The sequence below is a fragment of the Scomber scombrus genome, chromosome 8, assembly GCF_963691925.1.
Source record: "Scomber scombrus chromosome 8, fScoSco1.1, whole genome shotgun sequence".
Classification (NCBI taxonomy): domain Eukaryota; kingdom Metazoa; phylum Chordata; class Actinopteri; order Scombriformes; family Scombridae; genus Scomber; species Scomber scombrus.
In genome coordinates, this window is record NC_084977.1 from 8,181,302 (window position 1) to 8,202,609 (window position 21,308).

General features: G+C 41.8%; 1 protein-coding gene across 1 annotated transcript; it reads right to left on the reverse strand.

The window, feature by feature from the left end:
• Positions 1 to 1,833: 1,833 nt before the first annotated feature.
• Positions 1,834 to 19,510, reverse strand: LOC133984747 (cadherin-24). Its single transcript, XM_062424209.1, has 16 exons — positions 19,492 to 19,510; positions 18,432 to 18,515; positions 14,778 to 14,817; positions 14,276 to 14,348; positions 11,617 to 11,911; positions 10,364 to 10,483; positions 9,863 to 10,030; positions 6,886 to 7,067; positions 5,937 to 6,193; positions 5,651 to 5,813; positions 5,395 to 5,559; positions 4,764 to 4,881; positions 4,366 to 4,674; positions 4,027 to 4,219; positions 3,538 to 3,937; positions 1,834 to 2,718 (listed from the first exon to the last, which is right to left on the reverse strand). The coding sequence occupies exons 1-16, from the start codon at positions 19,508 to 19,510 to the stop codon at positions 1,834 to 1,836; spliced, it is 3,471 nt and encodes a 1,156-aa protein (XP_062280193.1).
• Between the last annotated feature and the right edge of the window lie 1,798 nt (positions 19,511 to 21,308).

Below are 21,308 nucleotides of genomic sequence, written 5' to 3' on the forward strand. Positions count from 1 at the left end.
CGGTCTCGTTGGTTTCAAAGTTGAATAAAAAGACACTGCTGTCTTCTATTTCACAGTATTTTCCTTAGAGCTCTTTTAAGTGCGTGTGAATGGCAATACGCTTTTTAAACATTTGAATTTCAAACATATTTTTCTTTACTGTTATTTTATTTTTGTCTGACTATATTTGAAGTGGTAAAACAGAGAGTCCTTCATATTCTAACTTGTGCCTATATTTAGTTAGATTAAATCAGTTCCTGATCTCTAGGTGAGGATGCGTCTTGTTCTTTATCGCTCGCGTAGTGATATTTCCACAGCAGCAGCAGCAACAGCACACTGACAGTACGCAGTGTGTGGTGATGACTAGTCATCATTTGGCACTTGATGTAATAAACCACTCTTTTCCGCTGCATTTTATTCTCTTGCCTGAGGAGTACAGTCTTTTTTACACCACATTTTTCTTGTCCATAGTCCAAAGATTTTCTGTCAAATTTAGTTTGACAGCGTTGCAATCTCATTAGAGCAGCATTTGATTAAGACCTAAATTCCCACTGTAGAAGAAGATAGAAAGCAGGAATAATTGGAGAGTCAAAGGCGTTTTATCATATTATTGAAAATAATGTCATTATTTTAATAACTCATCCTTATACGTTTTGAATAATAAATTAGATTTCAAACCGCCATAGAAAAGAGTCATTGTCAAATGACAGATTGGCTGAGTAACATTACAGACTCGAAGCAAATTATTTTGTTGTTGTTGCCTCTTGTGTTCGGATGGAGGGGGAGGGGGGGGGTTCATCTCAAAAACAATGCCTGTGTGTACCGCTCCCCATTAAGGCTTCCGCCCAATTTTGTCTCTTTAAAAGGTGCAAGACAACTAAGGCTTTGGAGATAATTCAAGACGAGCAAATGCAGAAAGAAGTGTGAATTATAAATAATCTTGCGTGGGTGAAATTAGGGGGAAAATTGTGAGCTTATGGCTGCAACAGTTTAATAACCGAAAATCAAATGCTTTATTTCCTGTGTGAATTGAACTAAATACCCCGCTTCCTCCCACTTCCATCGCCAGCAATTGTCCCCTATTGAGCAATAACCACTATAGCAAGAGGTTGATATTTATCTACATATGGACATCATTTACTGTACTTTCACAACAGTACACAACAGTCTTCAACAGTGACAATCTAATCATTTCTACGTCTTTGTGCAAATTGCATAGTGAGCAGGTTCTGCTACTGTAATGGTCACTACATTGTTGGAGTCTCTCTACAGGATACAAATGTATACAGAGCAACATATGCGGTTAGACTCGTCGGAGAGGCTCTGTGAACATGTGGCAGTGCAGGCCTACAGTACTGTACGCTTGTGCGGTTCTAAGACTCTCCACTTCTGATGCAAATGTTGCATTCCAAATTCCAAGGATTTTTTTTTTTTTTTTTTTAGTGAGTGTGCCCCTATTAGAGTGTCAATATTAAATATTACAATTACAGTCAATATTTAATGAGGCCTATTTTCTAACAATGCAGCTTTCAGGGCTTGGAATCAATATTTAAAAAAAGAAAAAGTAAATTTTTCATAACTTTAGCTTTGAAAGCCCAAGTGCATTATTAATATTAGTTACAAGAGCAGTGTGTAAAGTGACAGATTCCATATCCATTTGAAAAACACAGTGGGGGTGAAAACTATACGCCGTGCACTGATTCCACCACATATTTTGACCTCCTGGATTTTCCTTGGGAGGGAGAACAAGAACATTTCTGTCAGAGGCTGAGTATCTCGCCACCCTGCTGTGTTTTAAATCCATCACTGTCAAGAGAGCCCTCCTCTCTTCTCTTTTATTGCAGTGTAGGTCCTCTAGAAATCCCATCTCTGCTGTTCTTTTTCTTTCTCCTCTGTTTGTTTATGAGTCTCACTGAGAGTTGCCTCTGCAGTCTCTCCTCCCTCCGCTGGTTTCTCCTCCTGCTCCTGCTCCTGCTCTTTCTCCTTCTCCTTCTCCGTCTCCCTCTCCCTGATGATCTCCACCAGCCTCTGAAACTTCTGGTTTAACTCCTCCATCCCTCCCACCACTCTGCCCTCGTCCTTCTCCGCGTCGCTCTCCAGCGAGCTCAGTGACTCAGCCCTTGAGTCACGGCCCTCAAACTCGTAAGTCTGCAGTGAGTCATAGGGCGGCTGGGACAGGTCAAAGGTGACCTGGTCCAGACGGAAATTCAGGAGGTCTTCCATTCGGACAGGCTGCGGGTTGGCGGCTTCTGTTCTCGCAGGCTTGACCCCGCACCCCCAGCCTCTGTTGTTACCATACATCCCCCCGGGTAAGGGCAAAGGCTGTGGGGTCAAATCCTTTCTCTGGAGTCTGCACATGTTCAGTAGCTGCGTCCCCGCTGGATACAAACCACTGCTGCTAGTCCCGTTCATACATATCCCTCTGCTATTTGGATTCAGCGAGCCCACAATACTGTATGTGTCTCCCTTCAGGTGAGCAGGAGGGGTAGCGGAGCTGATTTGACTGACGTTTGAGTAATTTCGCTCTGAGACGGAAGGAATAGAGGAATCAGTATCAAAATCATCCACTGTACAGCTGGTGGCTCCAGTGCTGATTTGAGTCTGCGATGACCCTGGACGCCCCTCTTGCTGGTTTGATGAGGAGCTGGTGTGACTTTGGCACGAAGACTCATTGGGGTCACAGTAGGTCAGATCTGCAGAGTTGTTGGCTGGTGTCGACTCTGATTCTGGCGAGTTTATCTGTACGAGAAATGAAGAAGGGAGAAATGATTGAAAGAGACATGCAGAGATAATTGTACGGAAACAAAGAGACGCCACGATAACAAATACAAATAATTTGAAAATCACTACTGAATTCTGAATGTTTTAATTCAAATATTGATGAAATGGTTGCACTGATTTTACTCTGAAAACCATCTGACAAAAACAGTTTGAATTTGATTATTTAATCATCGCAACTTCAAGAACTTTATTTAAATGGGTTGACGAATGCTGGCGGTTACCAGTTGCTCATCAGAACTTCTCCATCTTAAATCATGTCAAATATCATAACTTGATGGACAAAGGTCTGATTGATTTCATTCAGACTAGATTTCTTATCTTTGGTAGACTGGATGTTCAAGTTTGAATATTTCACCTTAAATTTGTGTGTCTGAATTTAACCAACTTCACCCATTTTGAGTACCAAGAGTTTTTGATCTGGCTTGAATTCTAAGATCTGAACTGAATTTGAGCAGCTTGAACATAGCTTTTTGAGTACTGGACCATTAAATTGTCCATTGTGTCCAATTGTCTGAATGTTTGAATTTGTTGAAACAAAAATATACTTCACACCACTTGAAACCACCTTCTGAACCCTTCAAAACAAGGAAATTCAAACTGCATAAATTAAAACAAAAACGATTAGTTTTTTCAGAGCAAAACATCTGAAATGTCATAAATCATGTTCAAATGTTCCGTAGTGATTACATTTCACAGTTAGTGAAATTCTAGGTCTGTCTTTGCTTCCATATAATTGCTACATGTCATTATCGTTTCATATCAGCACTGTTATCTGACCTTGTCCTGGTCTTCGTTCTGTTTTGTGTCAGCAGCGTTTGCTTCACTGCCTTCATTTCTCTCTGTAATGTTGCTCTTTGCCAGCATGTGATCTGCTTCGTAACTAGCAGGGCTCATCTCGGGAGATTGCAGCAGAGGCTCAAAGGTGCTCTGGTTCTGGATGACAAGGGAATTGGCTATATGACCTCCGGTGAGCCCATGGGTCAGCTGAGTTAGTTGCAAACCTGCCTCCAGAGGCCCGACTGGGTAATCTCTGAGAACAGGCAGTGTGTGGATGCCATAGCAGAGGCGTCCGTAGAGCGGAGCGGAGCCTGGACGCTGATGAGGGTCCAGGCCGGGGCGCGGGTTACGACTCCAGCTGTACGTTCTGGCCCTCGGCAGATTCTGCTGGGTGTACCATCTGTGACGAGAGATGAATGTCAGAGAGGCACACACGCACATAAGACACCATCGCAAGGATAAACTTTTTTTTTTTAGGACACAGCTCACATGTTTCTGTTGTTGTGCATGTGCTGTATTCTGTGCATGCTCTGCAGCGCTGTAATGTCAAAAGCTGCGGTGTCTGCTTCCCCTCCCCCCTCGTCATCATAGGATATGATGTTCTCCCTGACATCATCCTCCTCGAAGGGTGAGTGGGAGTCGCGCTTCTGATGGCGCAATGACAGCGAGAGTGCACACACCACTAAAGGGCAAAACAGAGGCACATGACCACATTCTATTTAGATATTTTAAAAAAGCGACCTGACACAGCTGCTTAGCATCTTTCAAAATAAGTCAACATTTTATTTATGGTGCATCAGAAACTTTAAGAGAAGTGACCAAACCTACCCAGCAGAGTGGTGACACAAGCCAGCATGGCCAGTAAGGTGACTAAACTGAATATGAGAGATGGAGAGGCGGACGGCATGGGCAGACAAACCATGTGTCTCTCCCATCTTTGGTCCCTCTGTCTCCCCCTATCCTCTGTCTGCATACCCCCCCGCAGACAGGGACAAATGGTCACAGTGACCGTGCCAGTGTTGGTAAGACCGGAGGCTCCGTCGCGCAGCACAACTGGCACATAGAGGGTGAGTAAGGATGAGGAGAAGCCAGGAAGGGGCTCCAAGACTGATTGTAGCACCAGGCTGGCTGTCACACCTGATGACATGACACAAATACACAAGACATCAAAACACAACGCGATGAGCCGGTGTCATGTTTCTGGAGCGTGCGTGAAATTGCGCTACCTCCGGTATCCCTGATGGTGAGGTTGAGAGCGGAGCTGGACTCCGGAGGGATGCTGAAGTGGACGGGGGTGTCTTGCCCTCCTTGATCCCTGTCGACAGCTCTCAAAACCTGAACAACCTGAATAACGCAGAACAGGATGCTATATTTCGAAGGTTCTCAATCCAAAGGTCAAAATCACTCCAAAGGGGTCAAAAGATAAATGTGAAGGATTGCAGGATAATTAACATTTTATAATATATTTCAGTCAGTGTTTGGTGGCACTGATGATATATGCAAAATGTAACAATCTTTGACTGCAGAAACAGACTTGAAGTCATACTATCGCTTTGTTTTTTCCAGTGTATTTTAATGCAGTTATGTTTTTGAAGAATAAAGCCCCTTTAGTGTGTTATTCATATTCACCACAACTGCTATTAGAATCAAAAGTCTTTGATATATTATTTAGGAATGTAAAGCTGAGTAAACAAAGATTAGGTGAGTACCTTCACTAGACTCCTTTCTTTTAGCAAAAGAACAAAAAATTCAATAATCGCACATGCTTTCAAAAGTAATGCAAGACAGAGTGGATAAAAACAGGAAAACAACCTGAAATTAAATGTAATATCAGGTGAAAACAAAACTAGAACAGACCTGACCGGGAGCACTGGAGTCACATACAGACGTTGCATACTGCCTGTCCAACTCTGGTGCATTGTCATTCTGGTCCAGTGTCTCTATGGCAACCACAACCCTTGACACAAGATTTGGATTGTCTGAAAGAAAAGGCAAACCAATGTTGAAATGATCACTTAAATTCTCTCGTTTTTACTGCTGCACTTTGTATTCCGAACTCCGGGCGGTGCTTTTGGTGAAATATGACCCAACTAAACTCTGTGACTCATAGCACCCAGAGGGCAGAGGGGGATGACATACCCCTCTGTGTGGCAATGACAGTGATATTGTGCCACTGCTCCTGCTCACGGTCCAGCTCCATCACTGTGCTGATGAAGCCGGTGTCAGAGGCGATGCGGAACAGAGCCTCGGGGTCTGACTGGGGATCGATGGAGTACCTGAGATGCAGAAAACGGACGTGAGCGAGAACAAAGTGGGAAAAGAGATAGAAAAGAGGGTGCAGAGTGAGTGAGTGAATGACTGTAAGTGAGTGAATAAATAAGTGAAGATGTAATAACCACCTGATGTTGGTGGTTTGTCCTGTGTCTGGGTCCACAGCGTAGACCCGGCCAACAGAGCAGACAGGGGGGCAGTTCTCAGATACATCCAGATGGTAGCGAGCCTGGGAGAATCGTGGCGGCTCATCAGCATTAAGGACCATTACCCGAACTGTTGCTTGGTCCTTAAAGGGACCTTTCCTTAAGTAGCGAGCATCCACCACGGGGTTGGCAACTTCCACAATGAAAGAGTACGAGCTGCGGGTCTCATAATCCAGCAGCTGTTGGGTCAAGAATAAAACAGCTTCAATCCTCATGATATACTTTATTAAAGGCCTTTCATATATGATTCAAATGTACTGTATATGCTGTATATATCTTCTCGTGTACTTCATTATTCATCCAAGATATTTTCTCACCCTTCTTTATCCGTCGATACAACTCACATTTTTCCATTTTGCGCTCTCTTTTATCACACTCTAATAAATTCATCAGGTTCTGTTCTTACCTCGCCCACTGCACTCTCTTAATTTAACTTTCCACACTACAATAATTATCTTTGACTGGCCAATGCTGTTAGAACCCTTAAAAGTGACAAGAAAAATTCACACTGGCTGCCTTTTACATGGCCTGCTCACCTTAAACGAGCTGCAATCACTCACCCGCTGCTTATTAGCTCATTGTTACTCATTAATTGCCCACTGCAGAGCCTTGGGAATCTGGGAGCCTGAATCTGTCAGCGACAGAGCGTGTTTGAGAGGACTACTGAAGTGTTTAAATGACTAAATAAAATTAATTTGCAACCCCACAGCAAAGAACATTCTTTTAATGTCCTAAAATGTCATATTTTACATATTTTTCTCATTATGCGGCCATCCAAGCAAAACCGCCCACATGTGGTGTCGGCTATCATAAAAAACTTTTGTTGGTGATAAAACGAGATTGTTTTGTCACGTGTCTCGTCGCTCGTCACCTTGTTCAGCGCAATGACAGCCTCCCGGTCTCTTCCCGTTATATTGAATATTTCAGCCTCTTCAGCATCCAGGATAGTAAACTCCAGCTGTGCGTTCTCTCCCAGATCAGGATCGGTGGCAGTGAGACGGCCCACCTCCACACCTGGAGCCGCTAGCTCCGATACAGAGAACGACCACGCACCTGCAGAGAAGAAAGGAATGAATATAATGGCTCTGAGCACCAGCACATGTGTGGAATGTTGATGAGACTCACAGTGAAATCACATCAGTTATTAACATAATACTTGTGGCTATTATGGCTGCAAACACAGTGCTTCACTCACATATTTCTTTATCAACTTTCTTTCATTCTACATATAAATCCTATATTCAATACCAAGTACCCTCGATAAAATCAATATTGAGATACTGATACTACTCTTTTACACATGCATGTTAAAACACAACAGGTTTTACAGGTTAAAAACAAATGCTTAGTGTGGGAATTAGAAGAAAACAAAGTGATCACTACAAGCACGCACCCAGCAGCAGCAGCAACAGCAGCAGAGATCCAGGAGGAGGATTCACTAAACAGAAAGTTCCATCTCTCCACAACATTACTGCATCTAATGGTTTGCTATCAATCCTGTTGATGCTAATGATGCTCAACTCAGCACTTTACATTTTAGACGTTTTCTCTTTCCTTAATGCTGACACAGACAGTTGATTTATTGAATCGTCAACGGACAGAAAATGCATCCACAACTATCTGATCGTTGTGTTTTTTTGCAATTGTAACTGATGAAGAACAAATGGTGATATTTCCTGGCTGGACATTTGCAACAATTTCTAGTTCAAGCTCCTCAACTATGAAGATGTTCCTTTTTTTCTGTCTTACATTATCATTATTTAACATTTTGAACTGTTGGTCGGTCAAAACAAGCAATCTGAAGACTCTACTTGGGGGATTTGTGATGGGCATGTCTGTAATTTGTAGACTAAATATGTGTATATGTTGCATAAGAATCCTCTGATATTACGAATATACAATTACGGTTGAAAGGATTCATTAATTATACAACTAGGTGAGCGACAGAATATTAAAATATTTTTTTATGTGTTGAAATGATTGTTTAAGTCACTTAAAAAACAGCTTCCAGCTTCTCTTTTCTGTTTTATATTCCTGTAAAACAAGTCTAAGTAATTTATGGAATATGAAATGACAATATTCCTCTAACACATTAAAAATTGAGTCCTTTAGTAGCAATAAAATGCACCCTTTCTCAGTTCGATGTATTCATATAGCTGCTGTCAGGCAGAAACCTTGTATCTTCATATTTCATCATTTTAATTTTTTTTCATAAATCAATGGTCACCCTTTATGTCTGTCTGTGGGTTTTACACACATTTAACTAATGAAAAGTATTAAAAATGGATCCATTTGATATTTTCATTTCCTTAAAAGTAGTTTTGGACATACAAGGACTGGGCTCAACAGCGACAATATATTTTGTTGGTGAATATAATTATAGTGGTTGATATAAGGCAGCTAATTAGTTAGCTAAGTTAAATTAGATTCTGCTGTGAAACTGACATAATTGAGACAGTTTGCTAACTTTATGCCTGTTCTCTACATGTTTTACTGTTACGTTAACATTTAGCATTACTCTGTAACTGCTACTTGCAGCCACAGTAGCTGCTGCTCCACAGATTTTAGAGTTTTTGACAGCTTCACAGAAAATGATGAAGAATGTGATTTGAACGGATAAATCGATGACATAATCATTAGCTGCAGACCTACTGAGCAGAGCTTCTATAAAGCTTTGTATTATTGTTATTACTTAATATTTTACTGTCCAAAACTGTTAGGTCGTGAATGTAGAGTTGTATTTATTAAACTGTGAATAAAAGCTTTGCTAAAATCATCTGTTTTGAAGTTATTGTTTTGCTTGGATTACATTCTGTCCAGGCGTGAGAAGGCAGCCACTGATCTGTGGCAGGTCAAGTCATTTCCTCGGCACATGTGATGTTTCACCGCAACAAGCTGCAAACTCAGAAAAATATTTTCATTTAATCAGAGCGACGCTTCCTTGCTGATTAGTAATCATTCACATCCTGCACATTATTAGGAACATTTAAAAATCACACCCCTCGTATTCAAAGAGCATACTAAATGAGCCGTTTGCTTAAACAGTGGCATTATTGTCAAACAGAAAATAATGACCTAGAGTAAGGCGGTGAGGGAGGAAGACACAGGGAGATTACCAGTGAATAAATAACACACCGCTGGCATTTGGAAATATTAAATTGCTTCTATAAAGCATTGTATTGGAGCACAATCTATCAATGCGAGGTGAGGGGGGCTTTAAACATTAAGATGAACGGCGGGAAGCAGAGGCTGTCAGGAAGAGAAAGTAGGGAAGAAGGAGGGGAAAAAGCAACTAAAGGAGAGATAGTATATAGAGAAATGCAGTATATGTCTCAAAGTGTTAGACACACTCTGCAGTGATTTTACTGTCTATTGAAGCAGAAAGCACTGAACTTTAAGATGAAATATTAATAGCATGGAACAGGGAAAAGCTCGGATAAGAGAGCGGACATGATCTTTCACTCTTCTACGTCAAGGCACAGTCCATTTGAACCTCGGGGACCAAATGGGAGTGTTTTTATGAATAATAATGCCAGTCATCTTGGCAAAGGTTACACTATGGCAATCGATGTTTTAAACAATGATTAGAGCGAGTGCATTAAATAGAAAAAGGATATTGGACTGACAAGCAGTTTAACTGGAGCTACTTTAATACCGTAGATCTTATCTTAAACCTGTCAAGACAACTTGGACCCAAAGGAGGTAAAAAAAAAATCTGACTGCTGTCACAGATGCCATTACAAGACGTTTCATCATTTTAATCTTCCCTCACACACACACACACACATATATCCTGAGATTGAAAGCAGCTGACAGATACGTGGTGATCTGATAACAGTTATGCTTACTCCTTCTGAAGTGAGGGGGGTTGTCGTTGACATCACTCAGCTTCACAGTGACTGTTGTTGTCCCTGATAGTCCGCCCAGATGTCCCCCCATGTCTTTGGCCTGAAGGAGGACCAGATATTCATCCTGAGTCTCCCTGTCCATGTCAGGTACTGCTGTCCGCAGGACGCCTGATGGAGAGGAGGCCAGGACATGGAGGAAAATTCACAACAGCAACAGATTTCACAGTGGCCACATGTCTCTTGAAATTAGCATCAATGTGACGCAAATGCTAACTTTTTTGAATTAGGACATGGCAAAACAAATGACTGCGGGCCACTTCTGTATCTGGACGGATCATATTAAATGTAAGTGAAAGTGTTCTCATCCACAGTGGACATATGGTAGCAGAGATATAATCTGTGATATCTAACCACACCACTGGGATTTACAGCTTAAAGTGAAATCAACCGGAGAGTCAATCATAAGTCATGTGTGGGACACGTGAGGCTATATGACCAGACCTGTTTGAGGATCCACTGAGAAATAGTCCTGGCCCTGAGTAATGGCGTACACCAGCCGGGCGCTGTTTCCATATGTTGGATCATCTGCATCTCTGGCCGTGACTTGGATTATAGACGTGCCTGTGAAAGAGGGGAAGAGGTGACGGGTCAGAGTATGGTAGTTAAAGCTGGAGGCAGGGGTTCATAAGCTATTCCAAATGGATACTCAACACAAGATCTATCTTTTGAATATCAAATACTTACATCTGTAGGATTAAAAGGATAATCTCCTTCTCTGCTGTCTATCTGTGTATGCAGTATGTTCCACACATTCATCCTTTAGACAAAATGTGACTAAATACACCAAACTCTGGAGATGTGCCAAATGCAGTGGAGTTGCCAAATTTGGGCTAAAGTGTGACTGTTTCAAGGATACTGAGAATATGGATGGATAGTGGGGATGTTGATTATGCTGCAGGAGCAGGTTGCAAAGTTTTTAAAGGATTCTTGTCATTTATTTTAGTCACAGCTTGGCTCTAGTTATGCCAGTGTCGATCCGTTAGTGGGTTCACCACTTTAGTCAAGTCTGATTTATCTTACTTTAATAACTACTGGATGAACTGCTATGAAATTTAAACACTTTATTTCAAGTCCCCTTATTTAGCATTCATGAACATCTAATAAATGGCTTGTAGTGGACTGTAAGTCAGTTGAGACATTCTTATTGTTTAAGTGTTTATTAATGCACAGTATTTATGTTTATTATGTGTTATAAACCTTTAGTTAAATGTGTACATACTGCTTTTAGATGATAAATAAAGGGACTTAAAGCTTCAAATGCTGAGATGCCAAAATAAGGTGGTGAACAGCGTACATGCTAAACATCAGCATGTTAGCAATATCACTGTGAGTATGTAAGCGTGCTGACGTTAGCATTCAGCTCAAAGCACCTCTCTGCTTAAAGATCCCCTCCAGGCTTGTCTTATGATATAAATAGTCTGACATGTATTCATTCAGCTAACTTCATTCTTTACATTATATCTACTCTGCCTCTTTAAAAAAAGAAAAAGAAAAAGCAGAATCTATGAATATGAATATGTTATTCCTTTCAAAAATGTAACTTCTGGATGCAAGATGTGTCTTACTCAAACATCCAGCTGGAGTCATGTTCTGCTGTGAAAAACTTGTTGCCATTAAATCCAAGCTGACGACAGCTGCTGCTTTTCAGATATATTGGGTTGGAGTGCTACTTTAATGTTGTTCAAGTACTGTACCTATGTTGGCCATCTCCGGTACCATGGCAACATAGGGTTCATTGGGGAAGACAGGTGGGTTGTCATTGATGTCCTGCACTCTAATGATGAACTCAGAGGAGGGCTCCAGGGCACGGCCGGTCTGACAGTCTGTAGCCGTTGCGATGAGACGGTACTGGTCCTTCTCCTCGCGGTCCAGAGACTTGGTCACGTGTATGTTGCCTGTGTTGCTGTCGATGACAAACACAGAGCCCACCCCCTCTCCCTCCAACAAGTACTTAGTGCGGCCGTCTCCTTTGTCCATATCCGTGTGCAACTGGGGAATACAAAAACAACAACAACAACACACACACACACAAGCAAATTACTGCAACACCTAAAGGCGACGTCACAGCATGCTGATTCAGGTGTCTAATTAAAGCTCATCTATTTATCTAGCAAGTACTGCAAACATGACCGCGTGAAAATGGGTGATTTATGTTAAGACGGCATGTGCTCAGTGAATCTGCACTGAATGGCACCAGGTGTGGAAGATACATATGGGACCAGGATGAGTACTGATGCATACAGCTAATTAACTCATTGGACCAAACATGCCATTGGGGGTTTTGTTGAGGGCAAAACCACATCAGTGTGGACAGTGGCCCCTGCAAATGTCCTACATGTATGTTCACAGATGCATTCTGCTAACACAGCCAGTATCCATCTGTAAATCTTTCTGTCTATCTCTATCTCCTCTATCCATCTGTCCCTTCCTTCCCCTTCTTGGAAATCCATCTGCCCCGACTTCCTTATACCTTTTTAAACCACCTTTTCCTCCAATCCTCGCGTCTCCTTCTTTTTCATCAACTTACTTTGCTTACACAGAAAGCCCATCTGCTCACATTTCTCATTTCCCCCTCTCTCCACTCCGGGTCTGTTTTCCTCTCTGGTGCAAGATACTTGTATGGTATTTAATGGCAGAGAGGATATTAGTGGGAGCTAGATAGGTAAAGGGCCAGATATACAGAAATAGAAAAGCTAAAGAGATTACTCAGCCTTCATCACACTGAGCTTTCTGACCAGGAACTTTCACATCTCTCTACCCTTAGGGCACATCTGCACATGTTCATAATCCACAAGGCTTACTCACAACCTCTGCTGTGGACCTTACATACTCATGTCAACTAAAGCTTCAATCTTAACAAAGACTGTTGACACATTTAGTGAGAATTTCACATATATTTTTGCATTGGATTTTCATTTTTGTGACATATGTGTTGAAATCTAATTTCCTTTGCTGCTTTATGATTAGAATTAGTGAATGCATTTGTGCTTAATACACTCACTTGAAAGTGCTTATATATTCTGACAGGATGCATGTTAACAACATATGTTTATGCTCGCACACACGGTGCGTAAGCATGCAAGCGGAGACCAGGAGAAAAACATAAGATTAGTATACATTCAGTGTGTGTGTGTGTGTGTTGGGTGTATGTGTTGGGAGGATAAAGTTGGGGATTATAGAAACTCGTGATAGCATACCCTACAATTTGCTAGATAAGGGACTCAGGGTTTTTTATTCATCCCTACACCCACATCCCTCTCCCTCTTTTCTTCCTTAAAGCTAGCTTCGATTTTGATCCCACACTTCACCACGAGAGACATCTTTGTCAGAGTCTGTGTCTATCTCACTCCCCTGCTCTTTTGCTCCCTCCTCCACCACCTCACTCCATCCTCTCTTTCTCTCTCTCTTTTTTTATCCAGCCCTCCTCTCCTCACTGTCTAATTTTCTGGCTCAGTCCTGCTGTGCTTCAGTCAGCATGGAAAAACACTCTCACTGTCGGGAAGAAATTTATCCACCCTGTACAAGCAAAGCAGAAAGAAGGAGAAATTGTCTCCTCCAATTCCTTTTGTTACTTTCTCTCCTACTCTGTAATCTGAATTTTTTCCCCTCCTCTCACTCATGCAGTACATCCACCTCCGGGGTTTGTATCTGCTTTTGCACTGCCTGCTTTGGCAGTGAAATTCCCTCCTTTTTTCGTACGGGCTGAGGCACCTGTGATCTGAACTGTTGATAGCTCACCTCAAGCCTTCCACAAGCGATGGATTTGACATAATCATTTCTCTATTTTTGGCAAACAAACTGAGCTGCCTCTGAGGGAAAATGTCTCTAACCGCCCCCCATCGCAATGCAGGCATGGTTTTATTACATGAATATCAACACCCGGACTGTGTTTGCAGAGGAATGAACGGTCTCGTGTGTCTACTGATTGCTTTAAAACCCGCCCCTGACTGTATCAATAACAACCAGAGGAGCAGATTAAACATTTATGAAGTGTATACTGCACTGGTAAGAATCCAATCTAGACTGTCACTATAAAGTATACTGCGTGCTACAAAGTGGCTGGCAGCGTTCCCCGTTAACGTTACAGCTGATATAATCCTACTCTGAGTATACTGTAGCTGCCAGCAGCTGCATTAGTGTGGAGAGCCTGGCTGTGGAATGCTACAAGTAAACCCTCGGGACCGGAGCAGTTCAGGTGTGTTGTGGATTAAATCATCTCTGACACTTCCCCGTGTTGTGATACCGACAGGAGCTGAAGGCTGCTGGTGTGGCGGCTGTAAAAGACGCATGAAGTATGTGACACAACACATGCAATCACATGCGCACGCTGAGAGGTTGTGACAACGGGCCTACCCGTCCAATGAGCACGGGCTCCGGCCCTCTGTACTCCTCGATCACAAAGAACTGGTTCCAGAGCCAGCTCCTCCTGCGGCGAGAGCGGGGCCCCGTTTTAGGCCCTGACCGACCGCCTTCAGACTCCGTGACCCATTTAGAGCGTTCCTGTGTCCGCTCAGGCAGAACGCCGACACCTGTCTCCAAATGGAGCTCCGGCTGGAGAGCGGATTCCTCCTCTGAACTCGGCGCTCGGCTGTGATCGTTAATTACACCTTCAACCTCTCCATTAGTCAAATTGCTCCTTTTCTCTCGGTTCAAGCCGAGTTCAGGGTTATGTTTAGGTATTAGGGATTTGACAGGAGGTTCAGAATGTTCAAGTATGACTGTCTGCCCCGCCAAAATGCTCTTAAAGTCAGAATCATTATGTTCTCTGTCATTTAGTTTAAAAGCAACATTCAGAGGGGTTTTTATATCATCCTCTTCTTTGCCTCGCATGAAGAAAACAGAGCTGTCCACAGACTCTGGATGATGTAAAACGTGTTGTGTGTTGCTTGATAGTTCTTGCAGATCCTCAACTTCCTCTGAAAAGCCAGCAGCCACTGAAATGCCATTCCTTTCCCCGTCACACAACAAAAGAAAAAGAAGCACAATATGTGCTGCCATTGCTGAGCTTCACTGAGCAGTTTATTTCAATGAATAGATGAAAAGTAGCTGATCACATGCAGGTTTTTATGATGGTCCATTTTGCTTTTAAAAAAAGTATTTATTCTGTGTGATTTCTGCTCTCTCCTGCTTCAGGTTTCTTCTCCTCAGACTGAGTCTTCATGTTGTCTTCCTTTTTCACATTTCCACATGCGGCACACATGCTCCACAGCGTCACCTGAGAGAAGACATTATTAGTTAATCTGAGTTGCATAAATTAAAATAGGAAACAAGTGCTTCAAGATACAAGGCTAAGAAAACAGAAGAGAAGAAGACAAACAGACGTCTTCCTCGTTATCTTCTGAAGAGGAGGTTTGATATTTTGAGACAAATTTGTAGATCTCATTTTATACTGTTTGTTGTGCGGCTCTGTTTGCTAATCTGAACTCTCTGCCATCTGCTGCAAAAAATAGCTGCAAGTTTTTCCCACAGAAAATATGAACATTACGGTCTGATGAGAAATTTCCTAAAAAAGGGAAGATCACTTCCTACCAGATGCTGTTATATATATATCACTCTCTCGCCGCCGCTGTATGAGGAATCCTGTCTGGCTTCGTTAAATTGATCATTCAGGCATTCTCACAAAGTTTAGTGTGATCTTAAACATTTTTCAATTAATTTGGAGCCTTGGGGTCTGGCAACGAGGTGGAGCTCAGGTACTTTACTGTTCCCTGTCACACACAATTGCCTGGACATCAGGTGATTGATGTCATCCCTAAAGATGGTCTCCCCATGCCTCAATGCCCAGTGGTGAGAGAAGTTCCCCTTAAGAGATTAATTAGACTCATAAATAATTGAATCAATGACTGTCCTCATTTGCCAAAAGTTTAATGACCTGACTTTCATTAGTTTTGAGCCAGATCCTGGCCATTGATCTTTAAAACTTGATGTACTGAAAAGTGTCAGCAGCTTAACAAGACTGAAACTATGTAATCACAGTTTTTCCATCTCAGTCTTAGCTGCATCCATCACTCTGCTTCTCTATTTCCTGCCATAAATCGATTGGTGGACATCTATACGCATCTTTATGCACATGCACGGTGCAAACCAGAACTGGTCTTCAAATAAATCTCAATGAAGTTTTCATGAATTCAAAAATATTTAAGCGTTGAAATTCTTTAAGAACTGAAGAGACTTCTCTGCCGTGCTTCACATGTGATCAGCGTTGTGGCAAAAGGAGATAAATGAGCGAGTGCTTCTGACTAAATAAATGTACAGTGAAAACGTGCTTTGATTCATTTACATGCAAATGGAGAGGGGGGGCCTATAGGAATTCACAAGCCTTTGATGACAGAGTAAAATATGAACCAAATCATTTTCTGATATATCCAAATTGATATGCTTATATATGAAAGAAGGGACACATGAAAATGAAACCAATGTTCTTTTTTTCTCTACAGATACTGACCTACTTTCTAAAGAGTGTGCTTGAGAAGGGAGTCAATTTGAGCATTTGATCACAGGAAAAAAATGAAGTCATTTCTCTTCTCTTTACGTCATTTCTTTTTCTCAAAAGAAAACTCATCCTTGGATATTTTTTTTTCTCCCCCTTTTTTTGCACACCAATTATACCAAGTCATCCATATGTAATGCTTGATGTTCAGCCACTGTAAACCGATGCATCTGTTTGTCATCATCTTAAATCTATGAAAATGTAAGAAGTGGTTCCTTCATCACACTTTTGTCTTCCGGAGCTATTGTGTATTAGCATAGACTGAGCTTACGGCTTACATTTCTCTCTGCCAGCTTTGCTCCAAAACCACGTTGCCAGCAGTACATGTCATTCACTGGTTGTTTGAAGTCTTTAGACTATGAGTGCGTATGAGATATGTGTGAAATGTAAGGCAGGGATAGAGGATGAAAGCGTGAGGACGATTTGCTGTTGCCGGCTCAGAATGGCATGATGAGTGGTGACATAGCTCTAAATTGCAAATCGCTGTTTCAGTCTCACTTCACTCTGCATCGAGTCGCTTCACTGCAACAAGGCTATTTCATTTTTATTAAAAATAGCCTGTGCATGTCAGGCCTTCTACATAGGGAAAAATGGGAGATGGAGGAAGAGAGTTAGGAGGTAGGGGGGTGGGGGGTGGAGGGGGTTGATGGTAGTGGTGGTGGTGGTGAAAGAACATCGGGAGGGTACAGCCCTGCTGGCTTAAATGACCAAGACGTGGACACATTCTATTCCATTTCAGCATCTCCGGCTTTCTCGGCTTCTGCCCATTCGTCTTAATGCTCGGGGACCTCTCGTGCATTTCTCGCTGGCTCTCTCCTGCTCAGTGCACACACACAGACATCGCTTAAGTCTTTCCAAATCAGACAGGTGAAGGGAGGCCCACTGTACTCAGCACATCAGTCACCTCATTATGGCCACAGTTTGACACTCAGACAGCTTAGACCCTTAAATGAAACCACAGCGGAAGCAGTGTGCTGAGCAAGTGTTTGGCCCTGTACTTATTTGTTATATGAAAATGCCTCAGTGGTTACAAAGTGCTCTGTCCTGTCTGTTTCTATTTGTGTGTGTGTGTGTGTATATGTGTGTGTGGGTGAGATAAAGAGAGCACAGTGCTTGTTGATTATTTTTTTTCCCCCACCACATTAAATTGCGTTGTAAAAACAGGAGAACATAATAACATTTCTCAAAGAACATTATGGCTCATGCTGCCTCTTTTTGGGCTTTGTCACACAGCCACACACATACTCACACACACAGACCCACACACACGCACGCACGCACACAAACACACACACACACACACACACACACACACACACACACACACACACACACACACACACACACACATCATGCCTGCTTATTAGCCTATCTAGTAGAGAAAACAGCCCGGAGCGTGACCTTGTCTTGTTAGAGGAAGCCATAAAAATGACCTACTTGATGCATGTTAATGTGATTTGTACACTTGGGCTAACTATTATAATGAATGCAATGTCCCAAAAATACTGCTGTCGGCTGTTTGATCCAACGACCCTGTCATTTTAGCAGGCGAGCGTGCCCGTGTGAAAGTGCGCGCGGCAGGTGAGTATGTGCGCGTGTGAAGGCACGAGCGGTTCCAGAAAATAAGAAGGGAAGCACCGCATTATCCGTATCATCTGTCAAAGCTTTGGCGCTCAGTTCAGCCGTCCAAAACATGGGTTTGCTTTTCCAAAAAACCTTTCCCTCAGTCGACTCTAACTCACACATGCACACATATGCTCCTGGCTGCATACTGCGAAAGGTTTACCTCTGTTTCTTTCTTTTTTTTTTGGCGAACATCTCCAAACTGACAGTGAAACAGTTATGAACTGCCTCACCGTGGCTAAGCCGGCAAAAAATTGAAAAACTAAACGATATCGAACGAAACTTGTCACGTCTGTGTGGTTGAACGACGCTTCACTTAAATAAACTAGTCATTCATGAAGATAAAAATAATAATAATAAAAAAAAGTCCTTCGGTAAAAGGAGAAAAAAGCTTACCGTGTGTTTGCGGCTCTGCTCCGGTGCTTCTCTGGTTTAACGGAGCTGAAATGATCCAACGTGGGAAAGGATGCCGAGGTTCATCTGAGCTCAACGTGAGGTCTGTCCCCTTAGCCCAGTCTCTCTCTCTCTCTCTCTCTCTCTCTCTCTCTCTCTCTCTCTCTCTCTCTCTCTCTCTCTCTCTCTCTCTCTCTCTCCGTGTGTCTCTTCTCCTCACTCTCTCTTCCCCTTCATTAGTTTTTAACAATCTTACAATGAAAGCCACCCTAAAAGCCTGCTATTTTTAAGCATGCATAGTAACTGAGTAGCATACAGACACCCCATACTAACAAATGACCATATTAGGATTTCCCATTTAAATATCTCATTATCATATTATAGCTTCCTATAGCTTCCATTTAAGCCACACCAGTATCTTCTAGAAGGCTGGACCATGTATCATGTTTTAAGCCATGTAGTGTTTTGTAATCTTTTCTCTTCACTATGTGTGCATTTTGTTCCACCCAGGGGCATACAGGTCAGGACCTGATAATTGCTGAAATGTATTAAAAGAGGAAATTTCACCAGTGGTGTTCTCTCACTGACAACATGTCTAAAATACAAGACTGTAATTAATCCATGTTCTCCAGTTGGATGGGATATTTTCTCCAGTGAGTTGAATGGTTTCATTTATGTATTTCTTGTGGATGGATAATTTGTAGGCTATATACTACATTGTTGTATTTCAGACTCCCAGCATGTCTAAATTTTAATCCGATTATATGGCTAATTTCAATTCTTTGTATTGGGGAAAAAAACAAAATACAACAACTTCTAACAAGACAAAAAAAATTAGGTAATATCCAAATCTGTGTCTATATTTGCAAAATTCTTTATGTCAAAAATCTAAATGTGAAGTTAATATATTTCTGCATTTCGACAAATTTTATCCCAAATCCCATATGGGATTCCCACCCACATGTTTTTTTCATACTTTTAAATTTGAAAGCGGCAAAGAATTTGATCTTTTGATGCACAGCAGGAGAATCACATGCTGTGAGCATCATTCATAGTTTCGCACGTTGATGTTTCTTGATCATTCTTGAAACACATGTCTGCCTCTATATCACTTAATACACCTATGTGTTCAGTGATATAACTAGAAAGCAAGCTAACATATCCTAAGGCGACTCCCCAGCTGAGTACGGAGGTTCATTAATGGCAAAACTACTAAGCCAGCACAAAACATCACTGAGCAGTAATCAATCTGCAATTCAGGATTTGAAAACATGCAGAGACAGATGAAGTGAAAAACTGTTCCGAGCTCAAACTGTGAGAGGGGACTGTGAAACAATTTTTGTGAATTTCTGGTTGTTTGGGCCAAATATTTTCAAAGTTCTTTTAGATAAAAGAAAAGCCCCAGATGTACTGATGGAAGTTAGGAGGCAGAGTCTATGATATTTTAGTTCTTGGTCAAATCCAGTGGAGTTTGCTCTTCTCTCAGCTGGAGTTTGAATGTGTGGGGTTGTAACTGCTAAAACAGAACAAAAAGCTTTGAAGGGGATAAGCAAAGGATGATAAACTGCTCCCTCAACTATGGAGTCACAGTTCTTCTCGCAGGCTCTAAACTTTTATTACAGTCACGATTCTGTCCTACCATTCAAAACATGCTCTGTACTTATTAGCCTGTCCCTGCAAGCTGTCAAATGTGGACCACTTAATTGGTCTCCACTTGTTTTGTTTTCCACTCGCTCAATAATTCTGTCATTAATGAACTTCCTAAAATGGGAATTATGGATGAGGTTTGGGAGGATGGGAGGCTTTTCCCACTTTCTCTCACAGCAACAGTCAATCATACTACTAGAGTTGGTTTGAGAAGACACTCACCACTCTGATGTTCCACTGGAGATGTGCTGAGCACGATCACGCATATCTGTACTATATTTCATACAATGAATGAGACATACACAGGCTTACTCCACACATATGAACACACTACCACCCACTAACACTTATCTGTCTGAAAATAAGCTCATATCAGCTTGTAGAAACACAACTTAAGCACCACTTCAACATTTTTGACATATTGCATAACCCATATGCCCTTAAAGTTTCCTTCCATATGGTGGACTGACTTGCCCTTGAAACCTTTCACGAATACATTTGGTCAGTCTTTACTAAAGTTTAAATAGACAGAGCTGAAGAGTGAGGATGAGGATGAACAGCTCTGTACCTTTTGCCCTAATATCCTTTGCAGTCACTGTCACTCCAATAATTACTAGTATGCTTAATTTACTACCAGACTGCTCAAACAGAATGAACAGGCAAGTTCAGCAAAATTTCATTTACTCATTAATTTATTGAAGTGTCAAAGAAACTTCAGAAGGGTTCTGACAGCAGGCACAAATCAATTTTCAACTCCTTATCATTTATTACCACAGCTGAATGTGTTCCCTTATACAGCAATACATGATGACCTTCACATGCAGTAACTGCTCCACACATTTACATTTTTGCACAATTCACTCCATGCATTATTGTACTGCCTGGTTAGTTCTGCTTCTCTTTGTTTTTATGTGAATCAAACACATGCAGGGGTTCGTTGTAATTATCTCACATACTTATAATGATTCATAATGACTTTAATGTCTAAATCAAAATGCCAGCCAGCAGTGCGCTGTTAGAATGCATTTTATCATCAGCGCAAACAAAACATCAGATGTTTATTATAGAGAATGATATGCATGCCCAAATCATTTGAGAAATAGCCTGAATGATGCAACTGCCTGTCCTGTTCATTAATTTAGTATCTGCTGCAAATATGCTATCACTTCTCTCCAAAATGCTCCCCCTATGTTTGCCATTCTTTTCCCATGCCATTTTTATTTGTTTCATTTC

What these genes read in the sequence shown, in the direction of transcription:
- LOC133984747 (XM_062424209.1), bottom strand. An exon ending in CTCAGTGGATCCTCAAACAG is followed by an intron (nt 10,031 to 10,363) that starts GTCTGGTCATAT and finishes CCTCTCCATCAG; the next exon opens with GCGTCCTGCGGACAGCAGTA. An exon ending in AGAACGAAGACCAGGACAAG is followed by an intron (nt 2,719 to 3,537) that starts GTCAGATAACAG and finishes TTTCTCGTACAG; the next exon opens with ATAAACTCGCCAGAATCAGA.